Source organism: Cricetulus griseus, chromosome 9 (assembly GCF_003668045.3).
Source record: "Cricetulus griseus strain 17A/GY chromosome 9, alternate assembly CriGri-PICRH-1.0, whole genome shotgun sequence".
NCBI classification, from domain to species: domain Eukaryota; kingdom Metazoa; phylum Chordata; class Mammalia; order Rodentia; family Cricetidae; genus Cricetulus; species Cricetulus griseus.
This window is the reverse complement of record NC_048602.1, coordinates 23,603,773-23,626,732: the sequence shown is the minus strand read 5'-3', so window position 1 is coordinate 23,626,732 and position 22,960 is coordinate 23,603,773. Positions and strand designations below refer to the sequence as shown.

Genomic DNA, 22,960 nt, shown 5'->3' with positions numbered 1-22,960 from the left:
TTTTACTTAAAACCTTATTTTAGAGCAACTTGAAATCGTGGTGGTTTGAATCAGAAGGGTCACAATACTCTCATATATTTGAATACTTAGTCTCCAGTTGGTGGAACTGTTTGGGAAGGATCCGGAGATGTGACCCTGTTGGAGGAGGTGTGTCACTGGGAGTGGGCTTTGAAGTCTCAAAAGCCCATGCCATACCCAGTGTGGGTTAGGATGCTAGCTCTCAGCTACTGCTCCGGCACTATGCCTGCCTGCCTGCCTGCTGCCATGCTCTGCTCCACAATGGTCATGGACTCCAACTGTCTGAAACCATGAGCCCCAAGTAAACACTATGTTGCCTTGATCACGGGGTCTTATCAGCACAGCAGAAAAGTGACTTAGCAGTGTTAAAATATAGCGTTCTCATGCATCTATCTTTTAAAGAAAGGTTCATTTTAAAGCCACTTGCAAGTATCATTTCACTACAAACACTTAGGCATGTACATCATAGCAAGTAACCAAGCTTCTTGTCCTGAGAAAAATTTAAATACAGGGAAACGCACATGTTTTGTCTGACAAAGTTTGATAAAGACACGTAGCTAAACAGAGTAAAGCCCTCTCTGATGTGAAGACTCCCCCTGGCTTCCTTGGGAATAGAGAAACAAACGTGTGTGCTCCCCCACCCCAAGTAGCCCAGACTACATTCCAACTAGTGATCCTCCTGCCTCAGTCTCCCAAGTTCGAGGATTACAGGTGTGTACCACCATGGTTAACTGATTTGCTTTACTTATTTTCCTTCATTCCTTTTCAATTTTTTTATACTTACTTACATATAGTGTACGTATGTATGCATGTGTGCCCAAGTATATGGGCACGTGTACCCCAGCGTGTGTGGCGATCAGAGGACAACTTGCAAGAGTCAGTTCTCTCTTTCACCCAGCCATGGGCATCTCAGAGGTTGAACTCAAATCATGGGGCTTGGCTCCAAGTGCCTTTACGGCTGAGCCATCTCACTGCTTCTCACTACTCTTTCAGACCTAGAGCCTCGAACAGAACCCTACTGCTGAGAAACATCTCCAGCCCTTTGCTGCTGGATTCTCGGCCAAAACTCTACCATTGAGCTATATTCCCAGCTCTCTCACTTCAAAACAATACTTTATTTTTTTAAATTTATTTATTTATTATGTATATGACATTCTGCTTCCATGTATATCTGCACACCAGAAGAGGGCGCCAGATCTCATTACAGATGGTTGTGAGCCACCATGTGGTTGCTGGGAATTGAACTCAGGACCTTGGGAAGAACAGGCAGTGCTCTTAACTGCTGAGCCATCTCTCCAGCCCCCTTAACTTCATTTTTATTTTGGGTATACGTGCCTCTCTGTGTGTGAGTATGTGGTTGTGGTTGCCCAGGGGTCCAGGAGAGGGCGCTGGATCCCTGAGGCTGGAGTGACAGGTGGTTTTGCCCCTTCCTTCCTGTTTGTCTCTCTGTCTCTGTCGCCTGTTTGCCTCGCCATCTGCTTCTCTCCTTAAAACCCATTTTTTTGTATCTGTTTCTCCTCCCCCCTCCTCTTCTCTTCTTCCTGTCTCTCTTTCCTATCTCCTTATCTCTATATAACTCCCATCTTCTTGGAGAGCAACAGTGTTCTTTTGTTTTGTTTTGTTTTTGACACAGGGTTTCTCTGTGTAGCTTTGGAGCCTGTCCCGGAACTTGCTCTGTGGACCAGGCTGGTCTCGAACTCACAGAGATCCGCCTGCCTCTGCCTCCCGAGTGCTGGGATTAAAGGCGTGTGCCACCAACGCCCGGGGCAACAAGTGTTCTTAACTGCTAAGCCATCTTTGCAGACTCTTTTCGTTATTTATATCAAGACCAAATCTCTAATCTTCCCAGACTGGCCATGATCTTTGGGCCGTGTCTTCCTCACAAGGCCCAATCTCTACTCTGTTTTCTTTTATTTGGTGACAGAGTACCATGTAACCAAGGCTACCCTTGAATTCCTCATGCTCATGCTCTACCTCCCAGACTTAGATTACAGGCATATGCCACCTCACCGGGACCTTTGTTTTGTTTTTGTTCTGTTTTGTGTTTCAGACAAGGTCTTCCCATATAGCCCAGGCTGGTCTCTAACTCCATCCTCCTAATTCAGCCACCTGAATACTGGAATCATACACTGTCCCAACCATGGTGGCCTAGCTTCTATTCTTCTTAAACAAGTCACTGAACAAGGAGTGGCAATTAAGCTCCTCGAAGAGATGGAAAATTCTAGAACAACCCTTTGTCTCTTGGTAGAAGGAAGCGTTGTCCCTTCTCCCCATGCCCTGTTTTAATTATTCGTTTGATCATTTCCGTGCATCAGGTTGCCTCGACAGCGTTGCTTTATAGGATGGATGGTGTGTGTTTTATAGCTAGGGTGATGTGTTATAGGTTGAGTGACACCCATCCGACTCCCTGTTATTTATTTCGTTAGAGCTTGCCTGTTGTGATGTGGGTGCAAACAGGAAAACTGACTCCAGAGATCCAGACCCGGACACACCCCTCTCCCGGGAAGCAGAGGCTGCAGGAACTGTAACTTGCCAGGTCCCTAGCGGGAGAGCTGTGCTTCTTCCCGGATGGCTCTGGAATGCGGCTGGGCAGCACCGCCAGCCTCTCCAAGCCTTATCTGCCACCGCCCAGACGGTGCCAGGCGGGGAACTGACTGGGCAAATACTCAGCGGCCACCCTCGGCTCCCACCCGGCACGGCGTGGAGGAGAGGGGAAACCAGGGAGAAAGGAGGAGGGGGATGTGAGGAGAAGTGGACAATGAGAGAGAGAGAGAGAGAGAGAGAGAGAGAGAGAGAGAGAGAGAGAGAGAGAGAATGTGAGAAGTGGACAATGATGGAGAGAGAGAGAGAGAGAGAGAGAGAGAGAGAGAGAGAGAGAGGAGATGGTGCAGAGATGCAAAGATTCAGAGAAAAGGAGAGGGACAGATATGAAGAAGAGAGAGAGAGAGAGAGAGAGAGAGGCTGAGGCAGACAGACACTGAGATGGAGAGATAAGGAGAAAGCCAGGAAGAGACAAAGTTGGAGAGAGGTATAAACACACACAGAGACAGACAGACAGACAGACAGACAGACAGACAAACAGACAGACAGACAGACAGACGGGGAAATATGAGACGAGGCAGGACAGGAGGAGATAAAAGCGAAAGAGAGAGAGAGGGAGAGAGAGACGAACTCTGATTGCTCCCTCTAGGACTGTAGACACAGCTGCTCTCCCTGGTCACTGTCGTGTAAACTTCCGGGGACAGGGACCTCACTTTGTCTGCGTCTACTGCCTGTGTCCATTCCTGGCGCAGCCCAGCTCTCACCTCATACGTTTGATGGGCAGTTGTCTGCTTGGAGCAGCCCTACTCTTCCCTCCAGGCCTCCCTGTAAATGTTAAATGCTCTCACCTCCACCTACGACCCACCCCTGGCCTCTGCTGCCCCCCCGCCCCCCGCGTGACAGAAATGTAAGCTGACCCCTGGGATCTCTGAATTCATTTATTCATCTTTCCCAGGTGCAGTGGTAGGGGGACCTGGCAGGTGACACTAACCAGCTTCCCTGAAGCCCAGGGAGATGGCTGTCAGTGGGCGTGGCCTCATCAGATGAAATCCTGAAAGGATTCATCTGTGGCGGGAGGAGGATTCCTCCCGTGGGAGGCTCTTTGCTGTTGACCTTGGAGGTGCACACAGCATGCCGCAGAGCAAGGGAGACAGATGGCCTCTGAAACCGAGAGCAGGTCCTTCCCGTAGCCAGCAAGGTACGGGGACACTAAAACCTCAGTCCTAGGGTCACACGGAATTGGGTACCACCCCAATCTGAATGAGCTCTGAGCATCACCCAGCCCAACCCACATCTGAGTTCAGTCTTGGGAAGCCTGCTGCTGTCCCGGATTCTTGACCCACAGAAAGAGCCCGCTCCCTCGTGGGCGCCGTTTCAGGGTACGGCGTGAAATAATGAACCGTCTTCCAAGCAGGTGGGTTAGCTCCGCGCCCTCTCTGTGCATCTCATCTCTCGGTTGCTGTCTCTCCCCAACACTCTGTTTCTGCTTCTTTGTCTTTCTCTGCCTCTATGTCTCTCCCTGCGTCTCTCTTTGCATCTGTTGCTCTCTCTCTCCCTCCCTCTCTTTCTCTGTTTCTCCCTGTATCTCTCCCTGTCTCTCATTGTCTTTATCTCTCTATCATTGTCTCTCTGTCTCTGTGCCTTTCTTTTTCTCCCTGTCACCATCTCTCCATGACTCTCTATCTGTCTCTGTTTCTGCATCACCTACCGTCATGTCTGCCACATCCTGTCAGGGTTTAGAGGTCATTCACGTAACTTATTAACTGTGACACCTGGCCGAGGTGTAGGTAGGAATTCTCTCTCTTTGATTCCAATCTGCCCACTCATTCCTTTTCTTAAGCCATTGTGACAAACCACAAACAGGAGCTTGAAACAACAGAGACTGAGCATCGCACTGTCCTGGGGGGTACAGAGGTCTGAGCTCACCACTCAGACGGTTGAGCCCACACAAGGTCTCTTCCATCTCCTTTCCCTGGAAACCTTTAGGGTCCCCTTGTAGCCACATCCGCTCGGCCTCCATGGACATACAGAATCTCCCTGTACCTCTTTGTCTACACGCGACCATCTTCCCGTAAGGGCAGTTGTCATTTTGATGAAGGGTCCATTGTAGTTTTGTTTCCTGTTGTGGTAAAAGCACCCTGATGAAAGCAACTTCATGGAGAAAAGTTTGGCTCACAGTTCCTGGTTACAGTCCATCGTTGCAGCAGCTAGTCCACAGTCAGGAGCCGAGAGTGGTGAATTAATGCCCATATTCACTTCACTCTCTCTGCACTTATACAATCCGGTATACCCTGCGCAGAGGATGGTGCCACCCACAGTGGACAGGTTTTCCCAGTTCAGGGAATAGGATCCAGGTAATCTTCACAGAAATGCTCATAAGCCAACCTCATTTCCCCCAGAAGATCCCAGACTGTGTCAAATTGACAGAATGAAACAGGATTGGAGTACACCCCACTGGTAAAAGTGAAGACTACTATAGCCATCCCATTTGTAAAAGACACCACGTTCTGAGCTGCCAAGAATTAGGACTCCAATGCTTTCTTTTCTTCTTTTTTCTTGGTGTGTGTGTGTGTGTGTGTGTGTGTGTGTGTGTGTGTGTGATGATGTGTATTCACGTGTGTTCACGGGTCAAAAAATGAACTTGATCATCACTGAAAATAGTTTTTATCAATTTTATTTATTTATTGTGTGTTGGTGCTGTGTCATGGTACATGTGGAGGTCACAGGCAACCTGCAAGAGCCATTTTTTTCTTCCATCAGGTGGGGCCTGGGGGTTGAACTCAGATCATTAGGATAGATGGCAAGGCTCTTTACCATCGGGCCATCTTGCTAGTTCTAAAGATAATACTTTTATATGCAGAAGGGGGTTTAAAACTTTGAAATGAAGCCAGCAGATGTGGTGGTGACCACCTTTGATCCCAGCACTGGGGAGACAGGCAGATCTCTGTGAGTTCAAGGCCAGCCTGGTCTATAGAGGTAGTTTCAGGGTAACTAGGGTTATACACAGAGAAACCCTGTCTTGGAAAAACAAAAACAAAGCAACAACAACAACAAACACTTTGATGTATATATTTTTCTTATTGGTTGATGAATAAAAACCTGTGTGACTAGTGGCGGGGTAGGAACGATAGGCAGGGCTACCAGAGGAGGAGAATTCTGGCAAGTGTAGGCAGACAGGAGTCGCAATGATAGCCCAGAAGAGATGAGGTGCAAGGCGTTCTCTGGTAAGCCAAGACCACAAAGAAATACATAGATTAATAGAAATGGATTAATAATTAAGACAGAGTGCCGGGCGGTGGTGGCGCACGCCTTTAATCCCAGCACTCAGGAGGCAGAGGCAGGTGGATCTCTGTGAGTTCAAGACCAGCCTGGTCTACAAGAGCTAGTTCCAGGACAGCCTCCAAAGCCACAGAGAAACCCTGTCTCGAAAAACCAATAATAATAATAATAATAATAATAATAATAATAATAATAATAATACAGAGATAGCCAGTAAGAAGCCCAAGACTCCGACCAACAGTTTTATAATTAATTTAAGTATTGTGGTTTATTTGGGGGCTCTCAAGGGCAGCGGGACCCCGCCTGGACAAAGAACCTTTCGTAACACTTTGAAATTAGGCTGGAAGGTGTAGCTCAGTTGGTGGAATACTAGTCTGGTATGCCTGAAACGCTGGGTTGGATCACCTGCCCTGCATAACTTAGATGCGATGATCCCAGCACTCAGGAGGTAGAGGGAGAAGGATTTGAAGTTCAGGCTTATCCTTGGCTACATAGTGTTTTAGAGGCTAGCTCGGCCTACATGAGACTGTGTCTCAAAAAATAAATGAGGCTGACAGAGTGACTCTCTTGGTTAGATTTTTGTCAACTCTATACAATCTGGAGTCTGTAGGATATTTTTTGATTAATGAGGCATGTAGGAGGGCCCAACTCACTGTGGGGGTAATGCCTTGGGCTGGATAACAAAGCAGGCTGAAGCCAGGCGGTGGTGGCGCACACCTTTAATCCCAGTGCTCGGGAGACAGGGGCAGGCGGATCTCTGTGAGTTCGAGGCCAGCCTGGTCTCCAGAGCGAGTGCCAGGATAGGCTCCAAAGCTACACAGAGAAACCCTGTCTCGAAAAACAAGAAAGAAAGAAAGAAAGAAAGAAAGAAAGAAAGAAAGAAAGAGGGAGGAAGGGAGGGAGGGAGGGAGGAAGGAAGGAAGGAAGGAAGGAAGGAAGGAAAGGAAAGTTTCACCAGCTGGTGGACAGCGTTCTCCCATGGCCTATGCGTCAGTTCCTTCTTCCGGGCTCCTGCCTTGAGTTCCTACCTTGGCTTCCTTCAGTGGACTGTGTCTCGAAACTCGTAAGTCACATAAACACTTTCCTCCTCAAGCTGGCTTCGGCCATAGAAAATAAACCAAGAAAATGGCTGAGCTGGTAGAGGTGCGTGCAGAGCAAGCCTGAAGACCCGAGTTCACGTTCTGGGACCCACATGTTGGAAGGAGGGAACTGACTCCCTCAGACTCCACGTACTGCCCCTACTTCATGAGCACGCAATAAATAAAATGTATCCAAATCAATTGATTGAAGAGTAAACGTTTAATATGATCTGTGGTTTCCCACAGGCTGTTTTCGTTATAGTCTTTCATTACAGTGTGAGCTCAACCAATAACCATTGCTAACAGTCACTTCTAGAGAGTTCTTACAACCCACAAAAGAAACACTAAACCTTTTAGCTGTCACACACACACACACACACCAGTGCGTGACCCTTAGCAACCAGGGATTTGCTTCCCATCTATTTTTGCTTTTGTTGGCTGGCTTTGAACTTGCTATGTAGCCAAGGATGGTCTTGAACTCCTGATCCTCCTCCTTTACCTCCCAAGTGCTGAGATTACAAGTGAGCAACATTGTACTGGGGGTTTTGTTATTGTGGTTTGCTTTGTGTTTTGTTTTGTTTTGTTTGTTTGAGACAAGGTTTCTCTGTGTAGCTTTTGGAGCCTGTCCTAGAACTCTCTCTGTAGACTACAGTAGCCTCGAACTCACAGAGATCCGCCTGCCTCTGCCTCCCGAGTGTTGGGATTAAAGGCGTGCGCCACCACTGCCTGGTTGACACAACACATATTCTTAATTTCCGGGCCATCTCTTCAGTCCTACCCCCCAAATGCCTCAAGTTTTTAATGCTGGATTCGAACCCAGGGCTCCACAGGCAATCAGTCTGCTAACTGAGCTATATTCCCTGCCCTGTCTCTGTACTCTTGATACTGTTTATTTGTTTTCAAGTATGGTCTTGCCTGGTAGCCCAGGTTGGCCTTAACACAGTATACCACAGGTTAGCCTTGAGCTGCAGATTTTCCTGTCTCAACCTCCTAAATGCCAAGGTGACAGATAGCCACTGCCACCCAGTCTCTGTTCCCTCTCTCTCTCTCTCTCTCTCTCTCTCTCTCTCTCTCTCTCTCTCTGTGTGTGTGTGTGTGTGTGTGTGAGTGTGTGTGTATCTCTGTGAGAGCTGCTGTACCTCAGAATTCCCCTCACCACTTGATACATAGCAGCCGGGTGGGTGCTCAGTAGCTATTTAATCTCCTTGTTCTGATAAGGACAAACTCTTGTTTGTCACATGGCTTCTGTTCAAACACCTCTCCCCCCTCCCTCTTGTTGAGAGCTACTCATGGGCTTGACTTTGCCACCTCAGTTAGATCAGGGACACCCCGTTTCATAATCATTGACAGGCCTGTCGCATACCTTGCAGACACCCACAGGGCAAAGATGGAATCTGTCTGCTGTCGCCCTGAGGCCAGGCCCCTACTCCTGGCTCGGCTGGCATATCCAAAGTCCAAGGAAGTCCGCATTGAGGTTGACTAGAAGTGAGAGAGAAAACAGTAACCATGACTGACCTAAATCTGCCCCTAGCCCTTGGTTCACAAACCTCTGCCAACGGTGTGAGATGCTGAGGGCTTGCATGGGTGATCCCAACTCTGCCAATGAGTCCCCAGCAGGACAAGGAGCAGCAGGCTTAATCTCCACAAGTCTCTCTTTCCTCAACTATGAAACACAGCTAAGAATAGGACCGACCTCCCTGGGGCTGCCACGAGGATTAACACAGGGGCTGGTAATTCGCAGAGTTCAGTAAATACCAGCTAGAATTATTGCTAATCGCACAGGATTTATGCAACCATTAGACCCACTGTATTTGGCCTCCAGTCTGTCTCCTCATTCCACACCCGTTTCCTGAGACAGGCAGAGAGAACCCAGCGTGCCTTGGGCACTCTGAAACCTTCCGTGTGACTGGGGTGTTGGGTGAGATGGGGGTGACACTGGCGATAAGACCGAGCAGGTGCCAGGCCCTGAGCGGTCTGGGGCCGGGATGAGGAGCTTTGGACTCTTCCAAAAGCAATGGGGAGCCAGGAGAGGCTATGGAGAAGAGGAGAGGCCTGGTCAGAGCTGAGCATCCTTTAGATGCCCTTTGGGGGTTGTGGCGGGCTGTTCCAGTAAAGAGGCCGCAGGATGAGTTCTGGAAGGAAGCCGCCTGGGCTTGAAGATTGTTATTGGTTGTTTTTATTCTTTACTTTTTTGGGGGGCTGGCCCCCAGATCCCAAATAAGACACATGGAGGCTTGTTATTTCTTATGAATGCCCAACCTTAGCTTGGCTTGTTTCTAGCCAGCTTTTCTTAAGTTATCCCGTCTACCTTTTGCCTCTGGGGATTTTATCTTTCTCGGTTTCTGTCTTTCTTTTACTTCTTTCTCCGTGGCTTGCTGTGTAGCTGGGTGGCTGGCCCCTGGAGTCCCCCTCTCCTTCTCTTCTTGCTCCTCGTCCCACCCCACCCTCCCCAGATCTCTCCACCTATTTGTTCTCTCTGCCTGCCAGCCCCGCCTATCCCTCTCTCCTGCCTGGCTATTAGCCGTTCAGCTCTTTATTAAATCAGTCGGGTGCTTTAGACAGGCCAAGCAACACAGCTTTACAGAGTTAAACAAATGCAACATAAAAGAATGCAACACGTCTTTTCATCATTAAACAGATATTCTGCAGCATAAACAAATGCGACATATCTCTAATTAATATTCTACAACAGAAGACGGCACCGGTTCTTAGCCTGTGGTTTCCAGAATTCTAGAGAGATCCTAAGTAAACCACAGTGGGGTCTCTGGTCCCTGGATGTTCTCTGACAACATGTAGATTATATATATAAACAAGCAAAAAATATGACATATCTCAGCTGATAGAGTGCTCGCCTAAAAAACACAAAGCTGTAGGGCAGACCTGCAGCCAGCCCCTAAGCAGGCGTGGCTACAGGTTCCCCTATACAAAGCCTTGCATTTGACCACTAGCAACACATTAAAAAAATAAAAGCTAGGCGTTGGTGGCGCCCACCTTTAATCCCAGCACTCAGGAAGGAAGAGCCAGGCGGATCTCTGTGAGTTCGAGGCCAGTTGGGTCTATAAATCGAGTTCCAGGACAGCCAGGGCTGTTACACAGGGAAACCCTGTCTCAAAATCAAAACAAAACAAACAACAAAAACCCCACAAACAAATAAGCAAACATGGGTGTACCAGTCTAGGGAGACAGCTCTGTGCTCAAGAGTGCTTGCCGCTCTGGTGGGTGATCGGGCTTTTGTTCCCATCACCCACATGGCAGCTCACAACTGTCCCTCCCTAACTCCTGTGGGATCCAACACCCTCTTCTGGCCTTCAAGGGTTCCAGGCACTCACATGGTATACAGACATACATTCAGGCAAAACAGTCATACGAATACAAAAAATAATACACCTAACAAAAAAACCAACTAGGTGTAGTGACAACATCTGTCATCCCAGTACTCAGGAGGCGGAGGCAGGAGAATCAGGAGCTCAGGGTCATTCTTGGAGGCCAGCCCAGGCTACATGAAACCTTGTCTCAAAAAAAAAAATGTGTGTGTGTGTTGGGGGTCTCTTCCAATACAGAGTGCTAAGGGTAGGGACCCACACATGCTGGAGCAATTGTTCTACCACTGAGCTCCGTCCCTAACACTTTCCCCTCGAGTGAGGTGTGTGTGTGTGTGTGTGTGTGTGTGTGTGTGTGTGTGTGTGTGTGTGTGAGTGTATGTGTGTGTGTGAACTTGGGGTTTGATCTCAGGCCTTACATAGGTGCTGTATCATTGAGGTGCACCCTGAGCCCTGTTCTAACTTTTCATTCTGAGACAATGTCTCACAAAGTAGCCTTGAACTTTGTAATCCTCCTGAGTGCTTGGATTAGAGGTCTGTATCATCACCCCTGTGGCAGTTGCGGTCTATAAAGTTGCCCAGAATACAGAATGAGCCATTACTGAACCGTTGCCCCGGGGGAAGGCGAGAGTCAGGTTCCCAAATGAGTGGTCACATTTTCATCAGACGTCAGTACACAGCTTTGTTTATTTCTGGGTCTTTGCTCAAATATTTGTTATTAGAAGCCAATAAGATGGCACATCCAGGACCAAAGATGCTTGCCGCCAAGGTGACAACCTGAGTTTGATCCCCAGGACCCACAGAGTAGGAGAGAATTGACTCTCCATATACTTGCTGAGGCGCGTACAGGCTTGTGTATGCATACCCATAAATAAATGCGAAAACACCTTTTTTCTTCCTTCAATGTTATTACATTTGCTTGCTTATTTATTGTGTGTTCGAGTGTAAGAATGAGGGCACTGGTGTACCTCAGCGCGTGTGTGGAAGCTGGAGACAACTCCCGGGAGTCACGTCTCTTCTTACCACGTCCCAGGGATTGAACCCAGGTCATCAGTTTTGCTGGCGAGTAAACCCGTTGGGCCGTCTCACTGACCCCATAAATAATATCCCGTTGCTTCATGGACATTGAACTCAAGACCAACAGCATCCGGCTCATGTCTGACTGGAGTTTGCCTAAATCACAGATTTGTTATTGTTGCTGTTGCTTGCTTTCTTTTGTTTTTGATACAGGTGAATCCCGTGAGGTTAGCCTAGGCTACAGAGTAACACACTGTCTCCAACAAACAAGGAAACAAAGAAACCCTAATAGTTTTTAATTTGTCATCCTTTCTTTTCTGTCTTATTATTGGTACTAGGGATGGAACACTTGCCAAACAAATGCTGAGTTTTTTCCTCAGCCTACTTTTTTGTTTGTTTGTTTGTTTGTTTGTTTGTTTTTCTGAGACAAGGTGTCTCTGTGTAACAGTCCTGGCTGTCCTGGAACTCACTTTGTAGACCAGGCTGGCCTCGAACTCACAGAAATCCACCTGCCTCTGCCTCCCAAGTGCTGGGATTAAAGACGTGTGCCACCAACGCCTGGTCCTCAGCCCACTTTTATTAGTCGATTATTATCATTACTAGTTTGCAAAGACTTGTTTATTTTTTGGTGTGTGTGTGTTTATTCAGTCCCTGCAAGGGCCAGAAGAAGGTGCTGCATTCCCCAGAGTTGGAGTTACAGGCAGTTGTGAGTCACCCAACATGGGTGCTGAGAACTGAATTCAGGTCTTCTACACGGACAGCAAGAGTCCTTAACCACAGCCGAGCGTTGGTGGCGCACACCTTTAATCCCAGCACTCGGGAGACAGAGGCAGGAGGATCTCTGTAAGTTCGAGGCCAGCCTAGTCTCCAGAGCGAGTGCCAGGATAGGCTCCAAAGCTACACAGAGAAACCCTGTCTCGAAAAACCAAAAAAAAAAAAAAAAAAAAAAAAAAAAAAAAAAAAAGTCCTTAACCACGCAACCATCTTTCTAGCTCCTCAGTGCTGGATCTTTGGTCTTGGGAAATGGATCAATGGTCTATTTTCCAGGGTCCTCAACTTGGATCAGTCACGTGTCAAATCCTGAACCCGTGGTTATCAGCTCCGTGTAAGAGAATGCAACAATCTTTAGCTTTCCCTCCGTTTGTCAGGTGGGCCTGTGGCCTCAAAAAATAATCAAAAAGCCTATTGCTGGATGGGAGGCCTGGGTGGCAATGCCCAAGAAAAAGGCACATTCTCCCTCCTCTGACCCAGGAATTCTCCTTGCAGGCCAAGGCGAGTGAAAATGTGTCACCCCTTATAAAGAGGCAGGCAGCGACATGTTCCGAGAGTCCTTGCCACCCCTGCTTAAGAGAGCACGGGGTTGACTGGAACCTTCCACGCCCACCCTCAGCAGTCGGAGAGCATGGGAGACAGTGTGTCACATGGCAGACTGCGAGGAGACTCGCTTGGAAGGGAAGAAACTCAGCTCACACGAATGCTTTGTTGAGCTGCTGAGAGTCAAAGCAAGTCAGTCACAGAAGGTCAAAACAGGGTGCTATTTATACAAAACAGAAAAACAGGCAACATGACACCCTATGGCAGTGATATACACAGGAGCAAAATGTAGCGAAACCGTTTTCCGTTTTAAAGCCGACAGTAGCAGGCACCTAGTAGTCCAAGCCAGGGGCTGCTTCTGGAAAGAATGGGCAAGGCTTGAAGAGGAAAGGGTACACACTGGGCTTGGGTGATCTGAGAAACCGTGTTTCTTACTGCATTTGTTTATTCAGTGTGGGGGTGTGCCTGTGTGACGCGGCCCACATGGGGGAGAGATCAGAGGACAACTTGCTGGAGTTGTGGGCTCTGCTGCCACCGTGTAGGTCCTCTGGCTCAAATTCGGGCTGTCAGGCCTGGAAGCAAACACCCTTTCTGCCTCTTTAACAATGCTCTGAATGGGAACTGCAAGCACCTCTACATTGGATGAAGGAAACTGAGGGCCGGAGACACCTTCACCAGAGATCCCAACATCAGTGGGAAACGACAAAGTCAGGAAAGGGTCACGGGAGGAGCCAGTCCTTGGGGCTGGCAGGCCGGAGGACTGGAGGAGAAACGCTTGGCTCCCAGAGTTCAGCTTTAAAGAGGGGAGTGGTGTGTGTGTGTATGCGTGTACACCCGAGCGCCAGGCCTGGACTGTCCCCTGCCACACCTGTGTGCCGAGGTCACTCTGGGTGACCCCCGTGAAGCAGCCGTTGCTAAATGGGGAGGTGCAAAGCTCCCCGGATCATCAGTGAGCTTTGGGGGAGGGCTGTGACAGGCTGGAAGCCTGAGTGGGCCCCTCTCTCTGGCTCCTCCGTGCAGGCCCAGGTGGCCACCTCTCCAGCCTGACCTTTCTGGTCTGACAGAGCTGCTGTAATTGGCATGCCTTCAGGCCGGCTCCACAGCACTGACCCCAAATCCCCTAAGCCAGAGAGGATGGATAAGCCTGGGTGGGTCCACGGAAGCCCTCTGGATGGGAGACAGAGAGTGGCCTGGCATCTAATACCGGCACTTCGTGTCCGTGACCAATGACTGCCTCTCCGTGCCTCAGTTTCCCTGCCAGTAATCTGAGAAGGATCATTCTGATCACTAGTGCTTGTTGGACTGCACAAACTCCTGGATAAAATAAATTAAGAAAAAGGAGTACAGTGCCCAGCACCTGCACCAAGTACATAATATTATCATCGTATCATCTTCTGATATTTTGGATTTTTTTTTTTTTTTTGCATAGGCAACACATACTCGTATGAGGGAAAAAAAAACCAAATGGTGCAAAATGAACAGCTATTTAGAAGTTCCCTGAAAGACATGAAGACATGTATGGACACTTATTTATTTATGAAGAAGTGTGTGTGTGTGTGTGTGTGTGTGTGTGTGTGTGTGTGTGTTTGCTACATGCATAAGAATGCAGAGCTGGGCGTTGGTGGCACACGCCTTTAATCCCAGCACTCGGGAGGCAGAGGCAGGTGGATCTCTGTGAGTTCGAGGCCAGCCTGGTCTACAGAGCGAGTGCCAGGATAGGCTCCAAAGCTACACAGAGAAACCCTGTCTCGAAAAACAAACAAACAAACAAACAAACAAACAAAATTCTGAGTCTCATCACCTTAAAGATCTTCTTTCTTGGGGCTGGAGGTTAAGAGCACCGACTGCTCTTCCAGAGGTCCTGAGTTCAATTCCCAGCAACCACATGGTGGCTCGCAGCCATCTGTTGCCCTCTTCTGGTGTGCAGATATACATGGGAGCAGAATATTGTATACATAATAAATAAATAAAATCTTTTTTGTTGTTGTTGTTTTTTCGAGACAGGGTTTCTCTGTGACTTTGGAGCCTATCCTGGAACTAGCTCTTGTAGACCAGGCTGGTCTCGAACTCACAGAGATTAGCCTGCCTCTGCCTCCCGAGTTGCTGGGATTAAAGGCGTGCACCACCAACGCCCGGGTAAGAGTTTTATTTTGTTTGTTTTTGCTTTGAGGGGGTTGGTTTTTGGGGGGTATTGGTTTGTGGGTTTTGGTTTTTTGGGGTATTTTTTGTGTGTGTGTGCATGTGTTGTTTGTTTGTTTTTTTCTGTTTGTGTTTTTGGAGACAGGATTTCTCTGTATAGCCCTGGCTATCCTGGCACTCGCTCTGTAGACCAGGCTGGCCTGGAAGTCACAGAGATCCGCCTGCCTCTGCCTCCCAAGTGCTGGGATTAAAGGCGTGCACTACCACCACCACCAGGCTTGGTTTTGGCTTTTCTCTTTAGATAGGTTACTAAATTATCCAGGTTGCCCTCAAACTCATTATCCTCTTGCCTGGGCCTCTTAAGTGCTGTGGGTACAGGTGTGTACACTAAACTTGGCTTTCTGGATTATTTAATTTAATTAATTAGTTCATTAAATTCTCCTGAGACAGTGTTTCAGTTTGTTCAGGCTGGCTTTCAACTCTCCATGTAGCTCAGGCATGACCCTCCTGACTCAAACTCTGGAACAACCCAGATTAACGATCTGCACCACCATAGCCTGCCATACTTGTTCATTTGATTGTGTTGGGTCTTATTTTGTATCCCATGCTAGCCTGGAGCTTTCTAGCTCAGGACAGCCTCCAGCTCACAGTCCTTCTGCCTCAGCCTCCTGAGTGCTGGGATTACAGGCTTGTACCTCAATGTCAGGCATTGCTGGAGTATTTTGTTTTTAACTAATCTTATGGCATTTGTCTGTTTGTTTATTGTGTGTGTACACATTGCACAGCTCATTCGTTGAGGTCAAAGGCCCACATGTGGGAGTCTCCCTTCACCTTCCAGGTTCTGGGGGATTGAACTCAGGTCTTCAGGATTGGTATCAAGCCCCTTTACCTGCTGAGCCCTCTCGATAGCCCCTTGTCAATCTTTGTATGCCTTTGTTGCTTTCCCTGATGGAACACAAAAAGACAAAGATCAAAGGAAATTCTACTTCAGCCCAGTCAGGCTCCTCAGTGGCACCCATCACAGCCAGTTTCCTGGGGATCCTTCCAGAGCCTTGGAGAGCTGTGTTGTGTCTTTATTAATAGCCGGCTGTAGTAGTAGTGGAAACTTGAGTGGTGCCGACGTCAGGGCTGTGAGTCACCCAGGCCTGGCACGGATCTGGCTCCCTCTGACCTGGTGTAAGGCGATGCTGCTCTCGGAACCTCAGTTTCCTGCTCCACAGGCTGGGAACAAAGCCTGGAACTGTGGGCAGTTGGAAGGGGGCAGTGTAAAGCCCCCTGCTCTGGCCAGGGTCAGAGCAGGTTGTAGAGCACAGAGAGATGCTGTGACCCACTGTGACCCCGGCAACCTCAGCTCCCAAGTCCCTGGGGTGGGATACATCTGGACCGATGGGTCTAGGAAGGAGAGCTGGAGTATGAGGGAGACAGCGAGGGTGCCAGTCTTTGGGTCTGAGACAGGAAGGATGGTGTCTGGACCCTTGAGCTTGAGGGAAGAGAGGCTGGGGTCCAGATTGGTCCAGATTCCTGGGTTTATGGGAGTAGGTATGGAGTCTAGACCCCTGGGTCTGAGGAAGGAGAGCCTAGGATGTGGAACCCCAGGTTGTTTTTTTTTTTGCGGGGGGGGGGGCTGGGTCTAAACCCCTGGGTCTGAGGAAGAGAGTTGCCTGGTTTGAGAGAAGAGATTGAGGGTCTGGATCCCCGGGTCTAGGGAAGGAGGGCTGGAGACATGGACTCCTGGGTCTAGGAGAGGAGGGTTAAGGCTTGGACTCGTATGTTTAAGGCCGTCTGGGGCTTAGGCTTGGTGTTAAGGAGCAGGGCTGTCTTCTGGCCGTCAATACTCCCAGCCCCTAATAAAATGGTCGAGCCCTGGACCAGTTGTGCCCACTGGCTTTGAATGAGTCTTCCATCATTTTTCTTCTGCTCTCAGCCTGGCTCTTGGGGGTTCACAATACGTTTCGTCCCCTCTGTCCTGGGACCAGCGCCCGGAGTCCAAGCTGGTCTAAGTTTGGAAGGGGGAGGGAGAGGACAGAGTGTCAGGGGGGTGAGGGAGGTGTGGGGGGGGACAGGATGTCTCTGTCTCTGAGCTGTCATACACACCTCTGCCCAGAGAAAGGGAGGGACAAAAGGCTGGGAGAGACAGTCAGAACAAAGAGGGAGACACAGAGACAGCCCCAGAGAGCCGGAGAGAAGAGGGCACAGAGGAAGGAGTGTGGGGACGTCCCATGGGCAGACTCAGCCGATAAACAGGGGGAGAGTGTGTGTAGGGAAGTCAGAGCCCCCAGGGAACAAAGGCAGGGTAGAGAGGGGGAGACTTCCCTGGGGAAAAACAGGGACAGGGAGACGGTGGTGGGGAAAGAGATAAATGAAAGGAAAAAGAGTGGAAGTTATACTTAGAGAGTAAAGAAAAAGATTGAAAGAGATAGAAAGAGGGAGGGACAAAGACACAAAGAGGAGAGAGGAGAGAGAGAGAGAGAGAGAGAGAGAGAGAGAGAGAGAGAGAGAGAGAGATTCAGACTGCCTGAGTTGTAGAGAAGGGATCAGCCTCAAAAGAAATAAACAAGGCAGCAGAAGGTGACACACCCCCAGAAACTGACAGGCAGAAGAAAAGGAAGAAGTCTGAAATTTCAGGAGCCAGGAAGATTGTTTTAGACAGACCGACACCAAGGCGATCCTTGGCTGGGCAAGGACCCTCGGGGGTGCAGAGGGTCCCTCGGGCTGGTTCCTCTTGGGGAGTCTAGATAAGGGGTACCTACAAGGGCCAGCCGACATCAGGCAACCTGAGATGGAGCTCAGGGCCCTCGAGACCCTGGAGGATGGGGATACAGAGGTGAGAGGGGGGGACAGAAGGGAGGCAGAGAGACAGAGAGCAGGAAGAAACCGAGGGAGGTTTGGAGGGAGAGATGGAGGCAAAGAGAGACAGAGACAAAGACCGAGAACACAGAGAGGGAAAGACAGATAAGAGGAGAGAGACAGTCAGAGAGAGAGAGAGAGAGAGAGAGAGAGAGAGAGAGAGAGAGAGAGAGAGCTGGAAGCCCAGATTCAGGAAAGGATAACATTGTAGACCCAAAGGCTCGGTCTCTGAACGAGACCACAAACATCAGAACACATGGGAGCACGGGAGAGAGGAAGAAGGGGTCCCGTTGGGCTAAAATCAAAGCCACAGTTGGGGTTGAGAACTTCTGGCTGCCTCCTGAGGTGGGGGCGGACAAAGCCTCTGAGACAGAGACCCCTAACTTCGCTAGGATACAAAAACAGATGTCCCCAGGCTGGGTGACTCACTGTGACTCATCCTTCTCTCTGGGGACAGTGACCCCCTGTCCCTTGTATCCACAACTTGGTTCTGGGCCTCTGAGCTCTCCTGTTGTTCAGAGAGGCCCCAGATGCACCCTTCAACCGTGCCACTCCTTATCCCCACAGGAAGACACAGCCATGGCCCTCCAGCGGCTAGTAGAGCTGACAGCCAGCCGGGTTACATCGGTGAGAAGCCTGCGTGTCCAGTACCGTCTCATCCGAAAGCTGGGTTCCGGTTCCTACGGCCGAGTGCTCCTAGCCCAGCCTCGCCAAGGGGGTGAGTTCGGCCACCAAGGGGTGGACTTCAAAGTCTCCCATCATGAGGCACCTCAGAGATAAGGCAGACCTGGCGGGAACTCAGAAAGTGCACAGCTTCTGAGAGACATAGGCCACCCAGAGAGAGCAAGTGGCAGACTCCAGGTCACACATCACACAGCAAGGCAGGGGAGCAATCTGAATTGGAGCTCATGTCCCCACCATGTCCCCTTACGCTATAGGGAATGGAGGACCAGTGAGGGTAAGGCAGTTACAAAAGGCAACACAGTCCAAGGCAGAGCAGGAAGGACTTAAGGGAAGAAGGTCTATGTCCAACCCACTCGTCACAGGAGGGGACGCTTGATTTTCATATGAGAATTCTCAGGCTCAGAGAGGTCAAGTGGCTTGCCTAAGGTCCCACAGCAGGTCCAAGGTATCGCGGGTTCTCATCTGATACCATCTTTCTGACAGGTAAAACCGTGGCCCTTAAGCTCCTCCGGCGGGACTCGGTCCTGAGAACAACTTTCCTGAGAGAATTCTGTGTGGGCCGCTGCGTCTCTTCGCACCCAGGCCTGCTGCAGACGCTGGGGAGGCCCCTGCAGACACCCCAACATTTTGCCTTTGCCCAGGAGTACGCACCCTATGGGGACCTCAGCGGAATGCTCCAGGAGAAGGCAAGGCTGGATAGGACGGCTCAGGTCCTCCCTCAGTCCGTGACCCCAAACCAGTGCCCCATCGAGCTCACCCTGAGACACCCCCCCCCGAAATGACCTCCCCATTTCCAGGTCTCAACACGGTTGCCTACCTGACGCCAGCGCTGTCTTGGCGTTAGGGTTGGGGATGGATTGCGGCTACTTGGGGGTGGAGTGCAGACAGAGTTGAGGCTCCAGTGGGTGTGGGGATTGGGAGGTGGGGATGGATGGATGGATGGATGATGGATGGATGGATGGATGGATGGATGGATGGATGGATGATGGATGGATGGATGATGGATGGATGGATGATGGGTGGATGGATGGATGGGTGGATGGATAGATGGATGGATGGATGGATGATGGATGATGGATGGATGATGGATAGATGGATGGATGGATGGATGGATGGATGGATGGATGGATGGATGATGGATGGATGGATGATGGATGGATGGATGATGGATGGATGGATGGATGGATGGATGGATGGATGGATGATGGATGGATGGTGGATGGGATGGATGGATGGATGGATGGATGGATGGATGGGTGGATGGGATGGATAGATGGATGGATGGATGATGGATGGATGGATGGATGGATGGATGGGTGGATGGGACAGAAGGGTTTATAGTTGGTCATGGGTGAGCCACGGTTGTGGAAGAGGAAAGCCAGGGTGACAGTGACAAGGGCAGGTTGAGGCCGACTTAGGTCAGCTTGAAATGGGGTTTCCTCTAGAAAGGATGCTAGGTCAGGACTGAACCTAGAAGAGTCTAGCCCCTCTTGTATTTGGAGATGGGGTTTGTGGAGATATCCAGGGGGCGACACTTTGTATTTGGGATAAAATTAGCAAAAGGAAGGATGAGCGGGAGGAGAGAGGTGGGTGGGCACTTGGGTCAAAGGATGATGAGTGGGTGGGCGGACGAATGGCGGGTTACATGTGTGGGTGCATTGATGGATGCATGCGTGGGTGAATGGGCAGATACACACATATATGTGTGAATGGATAGCTGGATGGTTGGTTTGATGTGTAGATGATGGGTTCACGGGTGGGTGGATGCATGGATGTCTGCACGGATGAATACGTTAACAGCCACATGGATGGCTACGTGGATAGCTGTACAAATGCGTAATTGCATGGTTAGTTAGGTGTATGGATTGCCCCAACCTGCGGGGAATAATGTGAGCTCACACCCCAATGTGCTGCAGTCACCAAAGAACCTAGAATGAAGGGTTGGGGGAACAAAGAATGACAGCAAGACTGGTTTCTGATCAAGCTGCCAATTTTTATTTTTCACAGGGACCTTATATAGGGGTACCAAGCGGGGAGCTTGGCAGGAAGGGAGAGGTCGTTTGAGGCTGCTTGCCTGATAACCAGGCTGAGGAATGTCCCAGCGTGTGAGTCCTTGAGAGTGCAGGAGGTTAGCAATGTCGCAGGGTGCAGGTGTTAGATAGTGGGTTAGAAAGGGGGAAGGGTTGCTAGGTTACCTGACCATGAAATGTGTCTTTCCTTCTATGAGCTACTTCATGAGCCCAGACATTATGTATCAGCCCAGTAAAGGATTGAAGGCAGCTATTCTTCTAATAATAGTGTGTTTATACTGGCAGCTTCTGCCCAAGTCTCTTACAGGTCCAAGGTTACTTTTGCCATGGCCCCCAACAATGGACGGACTGATGGATGGCTAATTTGTTGTATACATGGATGGGTTCATGCTTGGATGGACAGCTATGTGGATGCATGGATGGATAAATGATGACTGCATGGATGGTTACACACATGGAGAGCACGACGGCATGGTTAGTCAGGTTTACGGATGGGCAGATGGAGGCATGCATGAATGCGTGGTTGGGTAGGTGGCTGCGTGGTTGGCTGGTTGTATGGTGGCTGCATGACTAACTGGATGGATGGATGGGTGGATGGATGGGTGGGTGGGTGGATGGATGGGTGGATGGGTGGATGGGTGGATGGATGGATGGGTGGATAGATGGATGGGTGGATAGATGGATGGAAGGAAGAGGTGAGTGTTATATATGACAATAGAATAATTGGGTTGCTGCAGAGTGGGCATGGGGTGGATGCATTGTTTAACATTGTTGGATGGAGGCCTGACCGGCCAGTAGGATAGCCTGCTCTGAGGACAGTCTGAGTTAGAGATGAGTTCCACATCAATACTGGGCTAAGATCAGGGATAACTCGGGGGTTTAGACTCTCACTGAGACCTTTAATCCCAGCACTTGGGAGGCAGAGGCAGGTGGATCTCTGTGAGTTTGAGGCCAGCCTGGACTACATAGTGAGGCCCTGTCTCTAAAAGCCAAAACAGAAAGGAGAGGGGGGAGGAGAGAAAGGGGGAGACAGAGACAGAGAGACGGACGGAGAGAGAGAGATTGAGAATTTTAGGATCAGGAGGAACTTTGAGGGAACTTCTGGGGCTATAGTCAGTGGGAATGCCCGGCATTCCCTGAGGCCCAGGCTTTGCTCCCCAGCACAAAGTAAACCAGGGGGCGTTGGTGCACACGGGTGATTCCAGGCAGGATATCTATCAAGGTCACCCTCAGTTGCAAGGTAAATTCGAGGCCAGTCTGGTCTCCCTGAGACCCCGTGTCAGAGACACAGAGAGAAGTGAGTTCTGATGAGACGTGGGGTTCCGTTGGGAATCTGGAGGGATGGCTAAAGGGTGGCTCATCTGCAGAACTTGCCGGGTAGGTGGAGATATTGGATGGCTCTGGGAGCTCTGGGTTCTGGACTCTGGCACCTCAAGAGTCAGGATCATTGGGAATCTAGAGGATGGCGAGGCGAGAAAGACAGCGCGCCCTTTTTCCTTTGTCCCCAACATCAGGGTCTCCCAGAGCTGATGGCGAAGCGGGTGTTAGCCCAACTGGCTGGAGCCCTGGACTTCCTCCACGGCCGGGGCCTGGTGCACGCAGACGTCAAGCCGGACAATGTGCTAGTCTTCGATCCTGACTGCAACAGGGTTGCCCTCGGGGATTTGGGTTTGACCCGACCTGAGGGCAGCCCAACCCCCGCGCCACCAGTGCCTCTGCCCACCGCACCACCTGAGCTCTGTCTCCTGCTGCCGCCCAACACCCTGCCCTTGCGGCCCGCTGTGGACTCCTGGGCCCTGGGCGTGCTTCTCTTCTGTGTTGCCACAGCCTGCTTCCCTTGGGATGTGGCGTTGGCCCCCGATCCCGAGTTCGAGGCCTTTGCGGGTTGGATGACCACTAAGCCCCAGCCCCCTCGGCCACCGGCACCCTGGGACCAGTTTGCACCTCCAGCTCTGACCTTGCTCCAGGGACTTCTGGACCTGGACCCCGAGACTAGGAGCCCGCCACTGGCTGTCCTCGATGTTTTAGGGGATGGCTGGGGGCTGCGGGGGAGTGCAGAGGGATCTGGAAACTTGGCGGGTGTGTCCTATGAAGATGGGGAGGAAGAAGAGGGAGGGTCGAGTTTGGAGGAGTGGACAGAGGAGGAGCAGGAGGAGGAGGAGGAGGAGGAGGAGGAGGAGGAGGAAGACGAAATTAAAGATGGTGGGAGAACGGGGTCGGACAATAGAGTTTCCTGAACAGGTGACTTGAGAGAGGCCGTCAGAACCTTGGCGAGAGTCTCCCAACCCAGGCCTCGAGGCCATCCGGGAAAGGCACCGCCTGTTACCGGGAGAAGACAGGGAACACACTTTACTTACCCCTGAGGAAGGCTGGACTTGGATATGTAACGGCCTCTTCCCTACACTGCAGACACTGTGTGCTGCGGTTACCACAGCCTCCTCCCCTCCTTCCCTGTCCGTCTTCCTTCTTTTCTGTCCGTCTTGCTCTCTCTCTCCTCCCCTCCTCCTCCTCCTCCTCCTCCTCCCCCTCCTCCTCCTCCCCCTCCTCCTCCCCCGTTCTCATCCTGGTTTTCCTTCTGAGACAGTTTCGTGCATCCCACGCTGGCCTCAAAACCATGATGTAGCTGACCTTGAACTTCTGACCCTCTTGCCTCCGCCTCCAGTTGCTGGGATCCCAGGCAGGCACCTCCACG

At 50.4% G+C, this 22,960-nt stretch overlaps 1 protein-coding gene across 1 annotated transcript; it reads left to right on the top strand.

Moving 5' to 3' along the window:
- The first annotated feature begins 17,208 nt into the window (after nucleotides 1–17,208).
- Nucleotides 17,209–22,760, top strand: Sbk3 (SH3 domain binding kinase family member 3). Its single transcript, XM_027430667.2, has 4 exons — nucleotides 17,209–17,531; nucleotides 18,122–18,272; nucleotides 18,722–18,924; nucleotides 21,783–22,760. The coding sequence occupies exons 1-4, from the start codon at nucleotides 17,487–17,489 to the stop codon at nucleotides 22,503–22,505; spliced, it is 1,122 nt and encodes a 373-aa protein (XP_027286468.1). The 5' UTR covers nucleotides 17,209–17,486; the 3' UTR covers nucleotides 22,506–22,760.
- The last annotated feature ends 200 nt before the right edge of the window (nucleotides 22,761–22,960 follow it).